We start from the raw sequence: 20,971 nt of genomic DNA, 5'->3' as shown, positions 1-20,971 counted from the left end.
TTGCAGTGAAGAAATTCTTCCTAACAGCCAACCCAAACCTCCTCTGGCACAACCTGAAGCCATCTCCTCTTGTCCTGCACCTGAGAGAAGAGACTGACCCTTACTTTGCTGTAATCTTTCAAAAACTTGTAGAGTCCTAAGGTCTCCCCTGAGCCTCCTTAGGCTCCATCCTTAGGGGAATGGTTTAGTTAGGTGAATGGTTGGACTTAATGATCTCAAGGGTCCTTTCCAACCTAAATGATTCCACAACTTTATGTTCAGTATTCAAGGTCAAGCTGGTATCAGATACTTCACTCCCTGTTACCAAATACCACAACTTACTGGAATATACAAAATCTGCTTTGAATTTTAGTTTTGGAAAGTCTTCTCCTTACTATCTAAGTAATTAGTAGAAATTACTTGTTTTACCTTGTCCCTTTACTCATGAAGTATCTCAGATACCGGCCAGTTTGAGACAGTGTCTGCTCTCTAGCTGCTCTTTTTAAGCAGATTTTCTATATAACTAAGCACAGAACAACAAGCAGCTCTTGATGGAACCAGCTTCTTGTTTTTTAAGTCCCACCAAGCTGTTATATTCAGCTGTTTGCTTGTGAGAAGATGTTATTAGTTCACTGAGTGGGAAATGACAGCCTAGACAGAATAAGCTGATCTCGAAAACTGTTTCTGTATGTTTGCCATCTTGTTCCCAGCCTTCCCTTGCAGAGTTGCTGCTGCAATAGCTACTGAAAGCCCCACCCTAAAAGCCTTTCAGAATTTCTTTTACCACTATTACCCATATAGCTTTATATTAGGCTCAGAGTTTCTAGAAGTGCTAACTCCTTCCAAAATGATTTGTAATTTTTTTTTTTTCCTAAATAACTCCAATCTGAAATGTTCAATGAAAAGTACTTCTGGTCGACACATTTCAAGACAGAATGATGCAGTGGAGGGAAGAGTGAGGGAAAGAAAAGGGATACATGACTATCTGAGGCTATATATTCAGTACATGCACTGTCCCAGCCCCCCATGAGATTACAGCCATTCACCAGCAATACAAATCTAGCTAAAGCTGTTCTGCAAGTCCTCATTTCTGGCCTGAAATGTAACAAATCAGGAGTCCAGGGCAAAGGCGACACTGAACTTAATACAACAAACCAAAAAGCACATTAAATTATGCTCAAACCTCAAAAAAATATCATATCAAACAACCTTTCTGTTTGAATACAGGGCAATTGGAGATAGTGTTTGCAAACTCTGAAAGCCCAGAATACATATCCTATTACTTCTTACAGCCATGCAGACCAGCTAAAGGACATTCTTAGAGACAAACCCCCCCTTAAGAAGTATACCAGGTTTTGCAGCAGAAGCTGAGTTAACTTAAACACTCATGAATTTGCAATAAACTTTCTGAGAATTTCTTACCATTCCAAGAACAGCAGCAGCTTTACAAGTGGCTGGTATCAAATACTGTACAAGAATCTCATCTTCTGACGGATGCACCTTTCTCAACTCTGTCAGTGTTGTGTACATCATTTCAAACTGATTCCTTTCTGTAAATAAGTCTGACACTGCCAGAAGCTGTACAGAAATTAAAATTGAATATAAAAAAATTCCCATTAGCTGACAGCCAAAAACTGACTCTCCCTTCTGTTAAAATTGTGAGCAAAAGATTCCTCAATTGATCTATTAAATGTGTAAACATTTACTCAAGGGTCTGAAATAACTATTACTATTGTTGTCCAGAATTAATTCCACCATTCATCTCCAATAATAATGGCCTCCAAGAAGTCCTTTCTACCAAAAAGTTTACAAAATCAAAGCCACTATAGTAAGTAACTCTGGGACATGCACGTTGCAATTTACAATGTACTAAACTATCCCAAAACAAACAACACATACTTCTCTAGCAAGGATAGTTTCTTTTTAAGTCAGATGAATGATAGTAAATAATGGCTGTCAAGACACATTCCACACCTGTGTTCTTTAGTTTTGCTTCTACACTTAATCATCAACTGAATTCTCAAATACATCGTTGTTCCATCTTCATTTTCTTACAAAGGGATAGGATAAGCAAATCTTGCTTTAGCAAGTAGTCAAGTAAAATATAAACTGCCATTAAGTAACAATGAAGTATCTGGAATGCAGCAGCAGAACACAAAATTTGGATATAGCTTAAATCAGTCTAATGCTGTAGTTGCCCAAGTTATGTTTCTGTACTGCCCACAGAATAGCACCACCAAGAAAATTCTATGTGTTCCATATATTAAAAGATGCTTTATAAATGCTACTTAGCTCTGAACACTTGTAACATATGCTCAGTTATGACTCTGAATAACAATTCAGACTTACTGATCGCACCACTTCACTGATCAAAATCACTGGTGTTCTCTTGCTGGGGTTGGATGGCAATATCCACTGACTGTACAGCTCAAGCAAAAACTGAGAACAAGAATGGATATCTACACCAGCCCGGTGTTTCCTGCAAGGAACAGTAAACAAGTGTTAAAATAGCTATTCTTGATCCCTGCTAAAATGCTTGATTTGAAATAATACAGTTATTTAGCAGCATCCAATTTATAAATCTAGCTTATTGAACTCAACATGAAGAAATAAAACCTTATCTATGACTCAAAAGTGAGAAGAGAAAAAAAAATAATATACCTGGTGTTGATAGGAGAGGTTGGTGGTGAGGAAGGAGGAGGTACATCGTTCTCATCTTCTTCATCCTCACCCCACTCTTCTTCTCTCAGTGGAGTGATATTATTTCCTAACCATATGGAGTGTATAGAGACCTTGCAATACACACAAGAGAAAAACAAATAGCAAAGAAGTGCATTTAACACCTCAATAATCAGCCTAGAAGAATCTTAGAAGTCAAACATATTTTCATTTAAATGACAGGCAACACACTGCCTTCTAGCTGAGGAGACACCCAGTAATCTGCACCACTCAGAGCTTTTAATTTCTATTTCATGTCAAGCAATACTTCTTAACTAATCTTTCAGAACTGGAGGAAATGCAATGAAAATCAAGTTTAAAGTTGAGCTTTTAACAAACCTGTCCCAATTTATAATCCATATCTCCTATTTCTCGTTCAGTATTGATCTGCAGTAAGAGTTTTTCATGGCTGATAAGAGCACCTGTAATGAAACACAGGATGAATTTTTAAAAAGTGCATAACATAGCACATGTGAAAATGTCTTAATTTCCCACAAATTAGATTTCAAATTTTTCTGAGAGTACCTTTTCCACATTTTAAAAAGAAATTCACTCTCCCCTTCTCCTGTAGCTATGATATTTTCTGAAAAATCCTTTCCTTAGGATTTTTTCTCCTGAGAGGCTGAGAGGCCTCAGGAACAAAATGTAAACAATGATTGTCTGCTGCTGTGGAATGCAACAGGTGGATCTGTGATTGGTCTCATGTGGTTGTTTCTAATTAATGGCCAATCACAGTCCAGCTGTCCAGACTGTCTCGGTCAGTCCGAGCCTTTGTTATCATTCTTTTCTATTCTTAGCTAAGCCTTCTGATGAAATCCTTTCTTCTATTCTTTTACTATAGTTTTAATATAATATATATCATAAAATAATAAATCAAGCCTTTTGTAACATGGAGTCAGATCCTTATCTCTTCCCTCATCCTGGGACCCCTGTGAACACCGTCGCACCTCTCCCCCACAAACAAGCACTTACCTGTAGTAGCAGGAGAAAGTGATGGAACAGGGTCCCAAGCTTGGTATAAGTGATGAGTAGCAATATTATCTCTCTTAGAGACCATTGCCTGGATTTCCTGTTCAACAATTCCCCTGATAACACTTAGCTTCCTCCCAAACCTAAAAGCCCAAGAGAAATCAATTTTAGCAGATTTTTCCTTTAACAGTTTTGTGCAAGTCTGGCTCACACTGTAATGTTATGTGTCTATTCTTATTTTCAGTATCAGGGAAATGAAAATGTTGAAAAATATGTTCTGCACACTGTTTACTAGATTTTATTAAGATGTTATCTTTTTAAGATACTCTTTTAAGTCAGCAAGTTCACAACTTGTATGTAAATAGATTCATCCATATATACTCTTACTTAGAAAATACAATCTACACATATTTTTCCTACAACTGGACTAAGCAACTGTCATTATGTATTAACCACAAGTTCTATGCATTTGAAAACAAGTGAAAACAAATACCTTGTGTCCAGAGCTTTTAAAGCTTTGTTGCGGGGCTGCTGTTCCAAGCAGCTCACTGCTGGATTGCCTGCAACAGGTATGGTCATTGCACTCAGCACCAGGGAGGTTATAGCTTGCACTGCCAGAACATTGATTTGGGTCCTCTCTGTATCTTCCTGTAAAATGAACTCACTGTAATTTGAATTGTTAAAAAAAAAAATAAATCCCAAAAGCTCTGAATATCAGTCTGTCAGGTTTCACTAAATGACCATTAATAAGCCTGACACCTGCTCTTTCTCCCATCCAGAAATCTATGTGACATAAACAATGCACACAAAGCACTGACTGCAGCAGCAACACATCCTCCTTCCTTCTCATCAGTCACTCTGCATGTACCCTTCTCTTGTCCCAACAGCATAAAAACCTCAAGATGTCCATTTCAGACCTTTTTTCAAGTGCTTAGCCTCTTTCTTTGCAGCCACTCATTAGTTACTTGTTGAAACAAAGCATCAGACCACAAATGCATCTGATCCTTTTTAGAAGACATGATGGTAATGAATGTTCAACTTTCAAAAAATTTTATTTTTATTTCAGAAAATATTAACATACTGAAATTTACAACAACGCTTAAAATATTTGCAATTTTGAATGTACCAGTCTGCCTTGGAAAGCAAGAGAGCAATATTATTCTTGTCCCACAAATACTCTCTACATGACAAATAAGGAACAACCAATGGCTAGATTGCCCTGAGTCTGACCCAACATGGCCATTATGCAGAAAACAGTTAAGTCAAGGTGCCTAAGCCTGCGTAACTAACAGAAAATGCTAACCCAGGGAAGAGGGATGATGATTCCCTATTTCTTTTTGCAGTCTGACATCTAGGAAGGAAGAGAATCAAACCCCTTTGTCTGCTACTCAGGATCCACAGTTTGTCCTCTAAATTCTTCAAACTATTTTAGATTCTGCACCTACCATCAGGACTATGAACAAGCCTAGGGAAATAACCTTTCAGGTCAAAGAACTAGAACCTATTAAAATCAGTTTGCTAGCAGGTTTAGACAGTTGAAGAGGGAAAATCTCTTTCATGATAGCCAAGTTCACTCTCATCTTGACTTCTCACAGAATCATTAAGGTTGGAAGAGACCTTTGAAGACCATCCAGTACAACCATGAATCCAGTACCACCATAATCACCCTTAGACCATGTCCCTAAGTGCCACATCCAGACCCCTACTGAACACTTTCAAAGACAGTGACTCCACCACCTCCCTGGGAAACTTATTCCAAAGCCTAACCCTTCTTTCAGTGCAAATTCTTTTCCTAATATCCAATCTGAACCTCCCCTGGTGCAGCTTAAGGAGTTCAGCTGAGAGATGGCAGACAAGACCAATCCCCACCTGGCTACACCCTCCTTTCATGTAGTTGTGGAGAGTGATGAGGATTCCCCCCTGAGCCTCCTCTTTCTGAGACTAAAAACCTTCAGCTCCCTTAGCCCCAGCAACAGTTTTATTGCTGCTCTTTGGACAGAAATATTTGGTATAGGAATTGGTACATAAATACATATAAATTGGACACAAATTCTGCTCTAAATTTCTTCAGCTCTGATCCCCAAATGCTCTCCACTGAATTTTGAACATTTACCTAAGCTGGAAGCCCAGCTATGCAATACACAGTCTACAAGTGGGAGCAAGATGTATGAACATGCATCTTCAGGTGAATTAATTTCTAGTCAAGAATCTTACCAAAAAAAAAAACCAAAAACAAAACCCAAAACTGTGTTGAGTAATGTACTAATAAAGAGCTGAAACAGCTTCATTAACTTTTTTCCTCACTATTTACATGCTTGCAGAGGCTCTAAGCCAGAAGATGGATGTGTCTGATCTCACTACGGTATGAGAAAAAGGAAATACAAAATATAAAAAATTCCTTAGGGTTAGTCACTTCTGCTTTACAGTTTTATTAATAGAAACACTTTTCTTGGTTTAAATAAAATTTCCTTTAAAAATACAATGAATACATTACCTCTTGCTGGTTCTCCTCCTGGTCCATTACAATGGGCTGAGTTACAAGCACACCAAGCAAAGTAGCCCAAGTCTCTTCGAACTGAGTACGGCTGATCCACCCTATGGAAACACTCAGAGATAGCCACTGATGTCTCAACACAAAGCTGAACAAGGAACAGCATTAAAAAAGGTGCATTGTTTCCACAGATTTAGTTTCATACCACTTCCTATTCATTTTGGTGGTTTTTGTAATGGAACAGGCTTCCCAGGGAAGAGGTCACAGCACCAAGGCTGACAGACTTTAGTAAATGTTTGGACAATACTCTCAGGCCCATGGTGTGACTCTTGGGGATGGTGCTGTGCCGGACCAGGAGCTGGGACTCAATGATCCTTGTGGGTCTCTTACAATTCAGCTTATTCTGCGATTCTGTGATCTACTAGGTGTGGATTGGAATGACAGAGAACAACACTGCAGCTTCTCTCCTTCAACTCCAAAAAGATGGAGAGAACTGGAAACACTGTGCTAAGACACTGGTTTGGGTAGGAAGGACTTTTCCAAGATCTTCTAGTCCAACCCAACACCTGATGTCTGAGCTGAAGGTAGGTTACAGAGGTATCTTACCATAGGACTTCATACTGTGCATTAATAGAAAAAAATCAGGGGGAAGCAAAATATTCTCAAACATACTGTCAAGCATATGCTCCAGAAAACAAATGGTCATTCTGCAAGAGTGCACTGAAATCTCCCTGAGTTTGAGAAACTTTTGGCTTTATTTCTATAACTTATTCCCTTCATTGAAGAAATGTAAGAATTACTGCAGCACAATTACTAACCTGGTCTGAAATATTATCTGTCTTCCACATAAGCAACAAAAGTTAGCAAACAGTTTCAGATACAATTATTGAGTAATTTCAAATCACAGGTAAATGCCCAATAAGAGCCAAGTGTATTCATTCAATTTGGTACATACCAAGTGTATTAATGCGATAGATGAACTCCTTAAAGATTTCCTTTTCTTGAAGAAATTCTACTGGGATTTCAGGAAAAACTGTGCCAAAGTCACCTGAAGGCTTTGGTGACCAGCCTAATTTCCAGACCTAAAGAAGTACAATGAAAGTCGGATTATCCAAACCAGATATAATATTTACATTATAGCTCTAAATATACAGGATGTCAAGGTTAGGAAATGTCTTGTTGCCTTACCCCTGAAAGGCAACAAGACATCAGTAAATTAAAGTAGTTCTCCAAACAGAAAAATACTCAAAGGAAGATGGAACATCTAACAGAACTTATATACAATGTACACCATATTTCTGATTTTAGGGCTTTTTCTACCATATTTTCCACTGTAAATTAATTATCTAGTTTTATGGTCCAAGTTTAGATACAAAAGCAAGTAAGTTCCTGTCACGTAGTTCAGTTTAGAAATTGTGCAGAAATGATGCTGAAATGGAATTTAAGGAAGACAGTTCACATGCTGTTGATGCCTGAAAAAGGACACTGATACATCAGAGAGGGGGCAAAAAAGTTTCAACCAAAAAAATTATTATATTTCTACATCCCCTAAAAAACAGAGCGCTAAGAAACAGTAAGTGGTCTTGCACATGTTGTTACTCAGTGTTCAAAAAGAAAACTGATTGATCAAACCAGCTGAAGGTTGAAGTCCTACTATTGTAGAACTTCAGATTCAGCACCATGTTCAGTTTTCAAAGTTTTTCAATAACTTTTAAAGTCCTGAAAGCAAAGCATAATAAACATACCAAGGGAGGTACTCTGGTGTAGCTGTTCACTAGAGGCAGCCTTGCTAAACTGATGATGATGTTCTTGAGGACAGGAGTGAGAAATGCAGGGATGCTGCTGTTTCTTTGGTGCCCCAGTGACAAGACAGTCTGTAAGCATTCCACCATCTCAGCAATCATCTCACATGCTGCAATAATGTGTTTTGTTTCTTTGTTGGGAGAGAAGGAAAGTCAGCTTTACAAATCCACTCAAAAGACAAATAATTTAAAAAGATAAAAACAAAAAATTCTTAACGAAAGAGTATGTTAATTAAAAAGGACAAAACCACAATAAGGACACATACCAAGAAATTTTAAAAATTTAAAATCCCACACTTTAAAAAGCTCAGTCTGTAGCAGGCTGCACAGCTAACGGAATCTCCCAAAAGAAATATTTGCATTAATGTATAACTTTCAAGAAAAAACAACTATACCTGTAAAAATATGGCAACCTATATTTAATAGACATTTACCAAATAAAATAAGATCTCCAATGATTTTTCATTACTAAAAATAATATTAATGGAAAGGATACAAAAAAACATTTCTTAAGTGGAAGTTCGGGGTAGAAGCAAAATTCACTGTTTACTTACTCTGTACATTTGAATCAATTTCCCCCTCACTTAAAGGTTTTGACGTATTCTTTCTATCAGGACTCAGAAGTTGATTACCAGGTTCCACAGCAACTGAATTGGAGAAAATATTTGAATAATACAGCTATTAGCTATTTCATATTCCATTTTTTAATCAACACCACGTAGTAGTCAAATGTTTGACACATCCAAGGCATTTGTCAAGTTCAAAAGTAAACACTAAACTTTAACTGGAAAATTAAAGCAGTAAAAACTAAATGTGTCAAACAAATTATTAAAAAGGACTCCAAGGAAATATTCCAGACACACAGCATTTGATCAATGATGACTGGCAATCTATTAACAAAGCTTTTCTCCTAGCTGATCAAACTGCACTCACCTGCTTCTATGATGAATCTAATGCAGTTAATTAAGGAGCAAGCATATGTCACATGAGCTGCAGAAGACAGCAAATTCCAAAGACTAGGCTGCTGTAGTGTCAGACAGCAACAATCCAGACCAGCTTGAAGATCTACACTTAATGGAATCTGGTCATGCACTAAATGCCATGATAGTGCCTGTACAAAAAGAGAAGTTCCCCATTAACAGCAAACTCTCAAAACAAAACTTCTAACCAAGAGTGACTTCTTTTTAACTCAGCAAAGTGTAAAGTATTAGTAGCAAATAATATTGGTTTTTTTCCTGAGAAAACACTATTTAAGTACAAGAAAATTATGACATTTATATACTGTTTATTTAGTGTCCCAAAAACAGGACCCATTCTCTTAAATGCCAGCATCATTCCATCAATCAACCTCTCCTTGCATAAAGCTGTCCTTGTCCCACAACCCAAATCTGATTTACTGGCAAAGGTCAAACACAAAAAACCGCTAAGAAATTTTATACAGTTAAGACAAAAGAATTGCCCCAATCAAAAATTACTCAGTGGTGATCAGTTCAAGAGAGAGTTGTTCCCTCTCCCAACATTTCATCACATCCTTAATTATGGTGTAGTTTCTTACCTCTACTGACATCACTACGAATTTCAGGATATCACCCTCTTTGTCAGGAGGAACACGGAGACCAGCTGGTAGTTTTGAGAGTAACAACAAATACTGAGCCAGTGCACGACAAAGTGTCATCATAGACTGATACATCACCTCATCTCCTATAAAACAAGACTGGATGAAATCTAGCAGTTTGAATTTTTTTTCCATTCAATAAATCTTTTTCAGACCTATTTCTAAGCACTTTTATGCCAGGTATCTTGATTTTTTTTTTTTTAAATAGTAAGTTCATGTATTCACAAGACATCTGTAAAGTATCTTTGCAGAGGAGAGAATAAACTTTAAAAGATCATTATTTCTATTACCAAAGATATCGCTTAGTTTTTTCCAGTAGGCTGATGGCTCAGTTGGCAATAGTGGCTGAAAAACCTGGTGGTTGGCTGGAAGGTTTTGTACAGCAGAAGACACATGGTCCAGAGTTACCCTCCGAGCTGTTTCAAACAGGCTGCTCTTCTGCTCCCTTGAGATCTCATTCATGCCAAGGCTTAAACAAGGTGCTAACAAGCTTAGGTTGAATTCCTGAAATCAAAGAGGAAATAAAAAGAAATTGCTTTTAAAGTGAAACTAAGTATCTGGTGGTATTATTCTAACATGGAGGTAAATTTACCGTTTATTAATTAACTCACTTATTATTAGCACCTCTGCTCTACTGTGGTGTAACAATATGGTTTAGCCCACACTGGCTCAAAATTTCAATTCCAACCAGTACCATATTGGAAAGAAAAATCAATATGCTTATTCCAAATTTTCAGGACAATGTGTAAATAAAGCTTAAGGATGACAAATACACAAGGAATCTTCAAGTAATAAGTTGTCAAACAAATCAAGTATCTTCTTAGAAACAGCTTTCTTACTATTATTTCTGCATACCAGCAGCAAATATCATGGTGAGAATTTGAACAAAAGACATTCTTGGATACAAGTTGTCCTTTATGCCAGACTTACTGTCTGTGCCCTGTTACTGGTTTACTGCAAGTCATCCAGCACAGATATTGAAGAGGTTACAGAAACAGCTGGCCTTGGAAGAGACTGGTATGGTAAACAAGATTATGTAAAACAGTAAAATTGGATTTTTCTGACTGCAATACATAAATAAACCCTTGCTTCCACTCTATCTATTCAACCTGTACTACTAGTAGCAACATTACTAGACAAATATCCACTGTTTTACACAACTATCTACTATTTTAGTTTCTAAAATTAAATGAATTAGTATTATCAGTATATTTTATCAGTATTATACAAATTTAAGGTGTTTACATTTAAGAATGTAAACATTTCAGAATGTAATCTATTAATATTACCAGTAAGAACATTTGAACTAATTTCATCATCTTCCTGTGACCAAGTTACCTTGCTGGTCATGAAGGAGCTCAGGTCAGGCTGAGGAATCCTATTTACCAGCTCTGCTCCTTCTAGAAGTGCTGAGTCAGACTTGATGGAACACTGTGACCGCACTAGTGACACATACCAGTCCTTCAGTGATCAAAAAAAAAAGAAATCTATTACTTACTTGTTTACAGAAAACAACACAATATATGGGGGCAGAGGGAGAACTGCTCATTAGCACTCAATGTCTAAGACATCCGTAGGTTACATTAATATTTAAAAAAAACCCCCTCAAATCTAAAAAGCAAAGCAAACAAAAAAACTGGTGAATGGAAATGGAACACCTTAAAATGGCCAATGGATGTTCAGTGACAAGTTGTCTATTTCTATAAAGTCTGGACAGGAAATGAGGAAAAATTAATCTTAATATAGACTGTAGGTACTTGTATTGGTATCCTAAACATGACCAGACTATCTAGAAAAAAAAGCATGGAAGTAGTCACACAAATATAACAGTAATTAGAGAAAAACCAATACTATAACCACAGAAGAAAACTCTACAAATACTATATATAATAAATAAAAATAACAAATGTAAATAGCATTTTTTTCTCAGAGATTCAAATAAATTTGTTGACATTAATTAATTAGAACACAACTAAACCTGTCAGAGTTCAAGGAGCATCTGGACAATGCTATTAGTGATAGGATTTATTTTTATGTAGCCCTGTGAGAAGCAGGGAGTTGGACTCATTGATCCTTATGAGTCCCTTCCAATGTAAGATATTCTATGATTCTGTGAACCATGCAGAAGTTGTGGGGGAAGCACACAAGAACTACTTTTGCTTAGGATTTACAGTGACAAAGGAGATTTTTGGGGTAATTTGAAGACAAAGCACTGGGTAAATGGTTTCTGGGCACAGCATCTTCTTCTGCTGTCCAAGTGGGTCTCAACATCTCCCCTAAGCCAATGACTGCTCAGACTCATCCCAACTTTCAGCTAATCAAATAATTTTTACCATCTCAGTTACATAAGTTTCCTATTACTGTGTATCACTATAGAACACAGAGGGATGAAAGGAGAAATTATTTTTACCAAGGGACAAACTAGAAAAAAGGAAAACACAAAAGGCCCCAAGACTTGCTCTTTGCCTTCCACTTCACTTGGAAATAAACATGTCTTAAGTTCATGAAAGACAGAAACAGTTCCATATTCTTGATTGTTCTCTGAAAATAATTTAAAGCTGAGAAGGACAAACTGAAGAAGCAATTTAATTTCAAAGAGACAGCCAACAATTTTCAGCAAATGATTAAAACTACTAACTAGTAAAATACATCAAGAAAACAAGATTATTTATCTGTCTCTATTGAACTGTATATAAATCTTTCCATTAAAGCTGAGCAAAGAAACCAAACTTGGTAAATTTTTCACAGCACTGTCAATATAACATCTATGATGATTAGCACAAACATCTATGTTTGTGCTAATCATCCATCCTAGGTTCAACAGTCAGCCAACACACATGAAATTTATCACTGATGTATATTTGAGATACAATACAACAATCCTGACAACATGAACTGCACAGTAAAAATAAGCTGCATTTAAATATTTTGTAAAGAATAAAGCCTGTTTGTAGCCAAGGCACTTCTAGTGACTCTAAACATAATCTTACTTTGTCTAGAACTACATTCTCTAAAGGTGGTTGGTCTTCTCCATCAAGTGGGTGCGAGGTGACCAGAGGTGAGGGACTGGTTGTGTCTGGTGCTACCATGAGACGAAACCTATCCAGGAGTGAGTAGAGTCTTTGGTGTCTGAAAACAGAAGAACACATCAGCAGAGGGCTATCTCAGCTTTGTAAATAATTTAAAAATAGAAAGACATCCAGTGATTCAATTCCAATCCCAGGACAGAAAAGTAGTAGGGTCCTCAGTTTTTTGTTAGATACATGCAATCACATGATGCAAACATTCTTGGGGTATCAGAGGCCAAAATTAATTAACTCAGCACCACCAACAAATAAAGATTTAAATTTAATTCAACATTAAAATTAGTGATATACCTAAGCTTAAAATACAGCTTTCTTTATCGAGCACATCTTTTAATGAGTAAGAAGAGTCAAAGTTGGTGTGCCGATTAGTTGACTGCAAAAAAATACATTTTCACAGATGCTAACCAATAATCCACTAAAAATATACTCCTTAAAAAAAGATCCCTCACTGTACTAAAAACTCCAGTCTTTTGATTTACATCAGAGATATTTTTTTGATACAGTTTTTTTGTGTTCCTTTTTAAATTCCACTACTGCTATCAAGAACTTGTACAAAGTAATTTTTAATTTTTTTTAAATTGAATTGAACATTACTTATGTAGGCACATCACTGTTGATCTACTGCAGTCTCACATTTCAGGCTTTTTCCCCTATTTATTTCAGTCAACAGATATTAACCTCAAACAGCAATGACAAGAGGAGTAAATAAGGATCTTTCCAACATCAAAAAGAAGTTTTTAAAAAAATTCGTAATTCGCTCCTTTTTATACTAGCAGTTTAAACAGCCAGGAGACTAAAACGTTCAACACAGTCGTCTGGGAGAAAAAAAACCAACAAACTAAAGAAACCCAAGTCTACTTAGCTAGAACTGACAATATTTTGCAAGTTTGCGGAAAATAAAGTTCGCTTTAGCAAAACAGATTTTGCCAAGAAATTAATTTGCAGCTGCTGTCTCTCAAAAGTTAAATACTGAGTGGGATGCAGGAAAGAGAATTTGAAGCAACCCTCTAGAGCTTGCTTCAGTTCTTAAGTAGTTCCTACTGCAAATTCAACACAGCCAGCACAACTCCCCTTGATCCAGAACATGCCAGCATCTTATGAGAGGCTTTAATCCCAGTTTACTCCCCAAAACAACCCACTATCTGACCTCTAGGAAAAAAGCCAAAATGTGGGAAAACAGTTAACACAATTTGTATTAGAACACTACTTAGTTTGACATTTTAATGGTATTGTTGGTATTATTTACCTTGCTGCTAATCCACTGTTTTGAAGGTACTCCTGAATTCTATCCAGTTCTTCAACTGGTAACTGAGCAATGCTGTTCTATATGAAAAAAAAAATCACAAGAATTTTACAATACAGATATATGTAAAATCCCCAAAAACACTTTTACCAGATCAACAAAGTTACAGGCAGATAAAGGGAAATAAAGTAAACATTCATTCCTGGGTTTCTGTGCTCAAAATGGCTCCTGAGGTATTAGAAAGTCTCTTCTTTCCCAACCCCGCGACCAAAGAAGTCAAGATTCGTTGGTTATACTTTTCAAGGTTGTTTATTTTTTCTTATCTCTAACATTCCTTCTCTGACCTGCTGAGATCTGTCTGGCAGGTCGGGCTGTGGCACACTGCCTGCCCTTGGGGTGGTGTTAGATTTTTATACTAAGAATTATGTGTACTTTATTTACAATAATTTTCCATACCTATCAGCTATGTTAGACAGTCTGCCTCCACTCTAAACCAATTCAGAAGTGTCACTGCCACAGCAGAAGATGGAGGACAAGAAGAAGAAGAAGGACAGGACATGCCCAGATTCCTCCATCTTGCCTCTTGAACCCCCATTCTAAATCCCCAAAATTCTACTTTTTCAACTGTGATAAATTAACTATTATTCTACTCAAATTCTTGTGGCTTGTAACTCTTCACACAAAGTTGGTAATTGTTTCCATGGGCTAAAATCGAAGGCACAGGTATTTCTGACTCTGTGCCAAGGTCTCTGAGCCCCTTGCCAGGGTCTCGAGTCATCCAGGGCAGTTAGAGGAATGTCCTGGGATACAACAATTCATGTATCTATATACAAAATAAAAAACTTTGTCAAATGAAATCACTTAATCATATTTTGATATCCTTTAAACCATTGCTCTTGATAACACTGGTACTACCCAAAGTGCTTCCCAGGCAGGGATTTCTGTGTACCTGCAGAGTTGCTGCCAGCAGCATCTCCACGCGGCGGCAGGCCAGGGTGTCCACCATGCGCGCCAGCACTCGGAAGGGAGTGCACAGCAGCTTGTCCACGTACAGCGTCAGCACAGCCCCTGACTGGCTCAGGTGGATTCCCTCCAAGCACTGCAAGGTCTTCTTCAGGGTTGTGGGCTTCATGTTCAAACAGCATGGAACAGAGAAACAGACAAAGAAATGACAATCGGTTTGGAATACGAAGATTTTAAAGGGAAAGACACTCAGAAAAAACCACAGCAAAAAACTACCTGATCAATATAATCGTCTCTGTGTGAATGAGTTACTGGGTCATTTAATTAATATGAACAATTAAGTTGTTTGATGTGTAACTGTAAAAATTCACATGAATAAGCAAAACATAGGAAGCAAAACTTTTAGGGGGAAAAAACCTACAGATTTAAGTGAAATTGCAAAAAGCTTCAAATAGAGTGAGAAGATTCATCTCTTTCTGGAAGAAGGCAGGAAGATGCGCACAGTCAAGACACGTGACAGTACAGAAATCCAGACAATTCTTGGGGGGTTTTCTGAGCACTGGTTAAGAAACAGCAGTAGCAATACAGGATCAAAAGGGTATGCAAATAACTTTTTAATTTTTTTTTTTTTAAATATAAGCACCAATTCATCACTAGTATTCTAAAGGGAGAAACACAAGAGACAAACTGGTTTTACTCATGAAACCAATCTTGGTTTACAGCAGTCTGTTAATACCAGCTATTTTAATTTTACTGTCTTTCCTGATAATCACCAAGCATTTCACACTGTCACTACCTCTTCCATTAAAACATACTCAGTTTAGTTCATTCTGCTGATTCTCAGCTAGTGAAGCCCAGGCTAATATCACACAACTTCAAAGCTGCCCTAGATTTGCACAGAGACAATGGAAAGAGACAGGAAACAGCACTGAAGCTACTCAGGGTGCAGGTGGCACAATTATCTCTAGATTATTATCTCATTAATCACAATTATCTCTAGAGAAAGTCCAGCAAATGAAATTTTCCATGATTAAGAGAGATGCACAAAACCTTACATTCCTATAAAACATCATCCACTCTTTTTAATTTGAAAACTAAAATAATTAACAGAAATAATATCCTGAATTTCTCAGTGATTTTCCCTCCCCAGGTGGCTACAACTTTCCAAACAGATCAATGGGGAAGGCATGAGCTCAAAAATAATTTTCATATTGCAAGGCCTATGAAGATGGACTGGTTCCTACTCCTGCCTCTATAGTTAGCTTGCTATTTATACTACTAAGGCACTGAAATCAAAGTTGAAAGTTACAGCTTTAATTTACCTATCAGATATTGATTATGTGGGAAAATACCCACTAAGGAAGAAAAGCAGCTTAACCATCTCCACCTGAATTCACGGATTTGACGGACTGGAACACATCTAATGCTGAAGTTGCTAATATAAGGTTCACTGCTTGCATTTTTAAGTAAGTGACTTTAAAAATAAAATTACAAGTTGATAAATGACCCAGAAATGTCAAACTTTGCATACTTATCAGTTAAACTTATGCTGACATGAAGTGACTTTATTCTTTACAAGAAGTCAAAAAGTTAAACTTACAGCTGCAAGATTCTCACAGCGTGACTGAATGGCCTGGATGAAGAGACCACTGGCTGCTGAATTCCTGTGAACAGCACTGATAAAATCTTGTACTGGAGGCTCATGGGACAGATTAATCAAGTCTTGAACATGATTCACAATAAGCCAGGTCAGGTGTTCTGAATCATGTAGGTTTTGACACTGAAGGGGAAAAAATTAAAATTTTATTGCAGTAATTAAAATTCAGATTTTAATTACTAAACATGACACAACATGAAGTTTCTCATATATAATTCTGGTAGCTATTTTGAAATAATGGCAAAGAGTGTCTATATCTTAATACCACTATCATTATTTTTACATGATAAATTTTCCAAATGTTTTGCTCTTGTTGCAAATTAAGGTATTTACCATGAACATGCAGCTTATTTTTCTAAAAACACTAAAAAACAGGTTAGAAACAAGTAAATTGAGAAGGCTGACTCAAAGATGCTGCTTTTAATGAAATGGGTTTGAAATAAACATACACACAGAACTGTCTTGCAAAATGTGATTTTCATTTAGGCTTCTTAAAGATTTCTTATTACTACTGGCCTTCAAGGCAAAATGAAGAATTTCTGGAAAGCAAATCCAAAGAGATCTGTCAACAATTAATGTCAAACCTCTAAAGGCTTGTGTATATAAACAAGCAGTGGAATGCAACACAATAATATCTGTAGTTAACCAGACAATGCTAAGGGCTTGTACAGTACCTCAACAAAGAGGTTTTGGAGGATTTTACCTTGGATGACCCCTAATCTGACTCTAGTGACTGTCCATTAGTACTTGAAGTGCTTCCTAAACAAAGCTTTCTGTTCAGTTGAACCTGAAAGGAATGCAGCTTCCTTACCTCAAAACTGATCTGAGGGGCAAAGCCAAGTGCAATACCTCTACTACTGAAAATTCACTTCAAAAGATCCCAGTGAACTAAAATCTAATATTGAGGCAGCAAAAGGCCAAAGTCACAGAAATTGGCTTTACTGGAGAACCAAAACAGAAGTTAAAACGTTCGTGTAAAACTTCTTTTCTTATGGTGTAGAGAGGAAATTTGTTGTCTCCTGGACACTGTGCACTGCTACTGATGCTGGGAAGTCTGGAACTACTTAGTGTGTTCCAAGCACCTCCCAAGTAAGGGATGAGATACTCAGAAGGTAATTCTGTTGCCCACCAGGTAAACTTCACAAGCCAACTTCACAACTCTCAGTTCAGAACAGAAAACAATGCCAGATGAGGTCATATCTAAGCTTACAGAAGCACCATCTGAAAATAAAATTACTAGTTTCACAGATCTTCATTCTTCACTTTACACTCTTCACTTTTCAGTTAACACATATCAGTAATAAATGACTGTCAGCATCCTAAAATAACTCAAAACTGAAATTATAAAAGTCATAATTCAAAACTTACAACATAGTCACAGAAGAGAATGAGTGCTCCTCTTCTCACTATCTCACGATTGCACATGCCACGTTTAGATTCCAAGTCAGATTCATCACTGTCTCCAGATATATGAGGGCTCAGCAATTTTGTAGTAGAAAGGCTGTGTCTCCTGCAAAAAGTACATTATATCGTTGTTATTATTATTTTCTTAGTATGACTACTGAAACATGAACAACCAAAGTGCTTGGAGTATCCCAGCAATGTCCTTACATGACACATGTTTCCCTGTAAACTTCATTCAAACATTACATTTCCTTGAAGTAGACACATTGCTTTCCATCAGATCTGTATTTTTTAACAATTGCAGCATTGCTTATTACTTGTTCAGACAGTCTAAAGAACCAAATTATTTATTTGAAAGAAAAACATGGGCTGTTGCATCTTTGGTAGGATAATAGAACCTAATACTGTATTTTCTTCTCAAACCAAACCAGTGTTCTTGAGCACTTAGCCTAGTGTCATATTAAAAGTGAAACCCAGAAAAGAGATGATACTAGTAAATTAAAAAAATGCACTGCTAATTTAGTTCATAGAATTATTAAAGTTGCCTGTAAGATCATCAAATCCAACCTTTAACCTAGTACTACATCATGGCTCACCACTAAGCCATATGCTGAAGTGCCACACCCACACACCTTTTCAACACTCCAGGGATTGTGATTCCACCCTTCCCTAGACAGCCTTTTCCAATGCCTGAGTAGCTGCCCTGCTTTGCTCATAATCCTGGTAATTCCATGCTTCCACAAATTAGAATAATATATTTTCAATACATAAGGTTGAACTGAAGCAAGAATCTCATACTTGTGAAAGTATTGATGCACTTCAGGTGTACAGCAAGAGATGCACAAGCATCAGAAACGTGCCTCAAGTCACTTGTTCACCTTCCTGTACAGTTAACACAGAGGAATACCCACTCTCACAGAAGGTCCCTTCCTTATCCACCGAGGACAAATCATTCCAGTGCCTGACAGGTGGGATAAACTAACTTCAGACCAAGAGAATACCCATTTTAGAACCAATCTCCAAATTTCAGACAACTAAAGTTAAGTGAGGTTATTACAGTGCTCGATGCTAATGAGCCAGCAGGGTGCTAATACCATGTTTTGACAGCATTTAGCAACAGACCTACTGAGAACAGATAATCTTGTGGCTACAGTTACAGTTATATAATCACATTGTATTATCACAAACACAACAGTGTCCATCATCTCCACTGGCTGGTTATTTCCTAGGAAGTGAAATATGAGGTCTCCATATAAACATGAAATACTGAGTATTTTGCTATAGTTATTTCCATAGTTTCAATAAAAAGCAGTAAAAAGATGAAGTTTTCTTGCCTAAGAAGTGGAGAGATTACCTAGCAGTTCTGAGGACCAACTGAGTGCAGGACACATTTCCTTAGTTTGGAAGTCACACCAATATCAGAACAGACATTATGTACACACATGAAGTAAATGCAGAATGACATTTCATAATCCAAGCAGCACCATTCAGTGGGCTGACATGCTTGGCAGAAAGCAGCTGAATTGTTTTAATATAATTTTAGAAAATATAATTATATGAAACACACTACTAGAGAACAAAACTAAAACTTACTTTGGGGTTTGATGCACTTCTGACCACCAGTTGTAGTTGGTATAATTGACAAGAAGCAAGATGTGACACCAGAGGAGAACTAAAGAAGGATGAGTGGGAATCATGGACTGAACAAGGTCACTCAGACTTTCAAGTGTATAGAAACTGCCATCAGATCCATCTCCTGTAAAAAGTCTGGTGGCTGCAGCTGTGATTCTTCTAAACATCCCTGAAAACAATAAAACCATTTTAGAGTAACAAAGCTGTAGTCTGAATTCCTAAGATTTAAAATTATTCAGGGTAGAATTCCTGCAAGAAAGGTGAATTCTAAACAGCTTTACAAATTTAAGGTAAGTGATGAAGTGTGCCTAAGGACAGTGGGTAAACCAGAAATTGCCAGCTCTCACATTCAATGAAAAATGTTTAGATAGGTTTCATGACAATTCTCATTAATCTGATACATGAAAACCTTCATTAAACTTAAAACTGTCACCTGTGGACCAGGGTTAGTTTGTTTGTAAATTAAAACACAGATGTTTGCCTTAAGAACCATGAGGTAACTTCTACTCTGCATGTTAAGGAAGAACACCTAACAGTATCCTACTTCAGAGGACAGATAGCTCTCCAAACACATTTCATTGAAACAAAATTTATTCTCTTTCATCCAATTTCTAAAGTGCAAAAATTAGGTATTTCTGCCATTATCCTGAAAATGGAACACTCAGCAAAAAAGCAGAATTTTGCTTTCTGAATGGCTGATTCTGTGTTCGTATGCCAAAACAAAAGCTGGGAAAAAAGAAATTAGAAAATGGTAGGAAAACAAGGAAAGTTGTCTAAAGGTATAGGACCTTGAGTTTCTATGAGAAGATAAGATCAGGGGAAAAAAAAAGTTTCTTCAGAGTCAGTTAGGAACCAAGAGCTAATCAGAATAATGAAGGAAATCTGCAGTGTTACTTGCTTTCCTTGCCAGACATACAGAAGAATGAAGCTGTAAATTCCACAGCCATGTGGACAGATTTAAGCTGCCCCCAGGACTGACAAACACACAATGTAAATAGCAAAGAATGGGAAAAATAGCTGACTCTCAAATCTCTGGTTCCACTTATTAGCAAAGCAGTGCAAGCCCCATTCCAGCTCCCTGCATTTGTAGAAATTACACCATCTAGTGACTTCCTACAGTCATAAAAACCATTGCATGCTCATCCTTTTACTTTGTCCATGCCTTTTATTTCTAACTTCAAAGGAACAGATTGAGAAGGTTCACTTTTAATCTAGTAGCTTCCTACAGTTGAAAACACAGGAGTCAGCAATGCTCACATTTTGAAAAAACTGCAATGGGTGAGAAGACAAAACATCCAAGTAGAACAGTGGTTAGAAATGACAGAATACAGCCTATGTTTCCACACACAAATTGCTGTAAGCTACACCCATAGTTAGGAGAATATAACTTTAAGAGAAAATAATTATGGAGG

General features: G+C 37.0%; 1 protein-coding gene across 2 annotated transcripts in view; it reads right to left on the bottom strand.

Moving 5' to 3' along the window:
- HTT (huntingtin) overlaps positions 1 to 20,971 on the bottom strand; it is an 81,043-nt gene that overhangs the window by 10,689 nt on the left and 49,383 nt on the right. For both annotated transcript variants that reach the window (XM_084205216.1, XM_084205217.1), the window contains 20 exons: positions 19,521 to 19,728; positions 17,892 to 18,033; positions 16,467 to 16,646; positions 14,853 to 15,029; positions 13,907 to 13,983; positions 12,565 to 12,703; positions 10,913 to 11,035; positions 9,865 to 10,078; positions 9,515 to 9,660; positions 8,893 to 9,070; positions 8,514 to 8,606; positions 7,903 to 8,090; positions 7,113 to 7,239; positions 6,161 to 6,261; positions 4,160 to 4,314; positions 3,670 to 3,809; positions 3,037 to 3,119; positions 2,641 to 2,771; positions 2,329 to 2,458; positions 1,402 to 1,557 (listed from right to left, as the gene is read on the bottom strand). In XM_084205216.1, the coding sequence (XP_084061342.1) occupies positions 1,402 to 1,557; positions 2,329 to 2,458; positions 2,641 to 2,771; positions 3,037 to 3,119; positions 3,670 to 3,809; positions 4,160 to 4,314; positions 6,161 to 6,261; positions 7,113 to 7,239; positions 7,903 to 8,090; positions 8,514 to 8,606; positions 8,893 to 9,070; positions 9,515 to 9,660; positions 9,865 to 10,078; positions 10,913 to 11,035; positions 12,565 to 12,703; positions 13,907 to 13,983; positions 14,853 to 15,029; positions 16,467 to 16,646; positions 17,892 to 18,033; positions 19,521 to 19,728 (2,888 nt within the window). The remainder of the gene's footprint in view (positions 1 to 1,401; positions 1,558 to 2,328; positions 2,459 to 2,640; positions 2,772 to 3,036; positions 3,120 to 3,669; positions 3,810 to 4,159; positions 4,315 to 6,160; positions 6,262 to 7,112; positions 7,240 to 7,902; positions 8,091 to 8,513; positions 8,607 to 8,892; positions 9,071 to 9,514; positions 9,661 to 9,864; positions 10,079 to 10,912; positions 11,036 to 12,564; positions 12,704 to 13,906; positions 13,984 to 14,852; positions 15,030 to 16,466; positions 16,647 to 17,891; positions 18,034 to 19,520; positions 19,729 to 20,971) is intronic.

Source organism: Fringilla coelebs (assembly GCF_963513975.1).
Source record: "Fringilla coelebs genome assembly, chromosome: 4".
Lineage (NCBI taxonomy): Eukaryota > Metazoa > Chordata > Aves > Passeriformes > Fringillidae > Fringilla > Fringilla coelebs.
The sequence above is the reverse complement of the archived record's forward strand: the minus strand, read 5'-3'. Positions and strand labels throughout refer to the sequence as shown.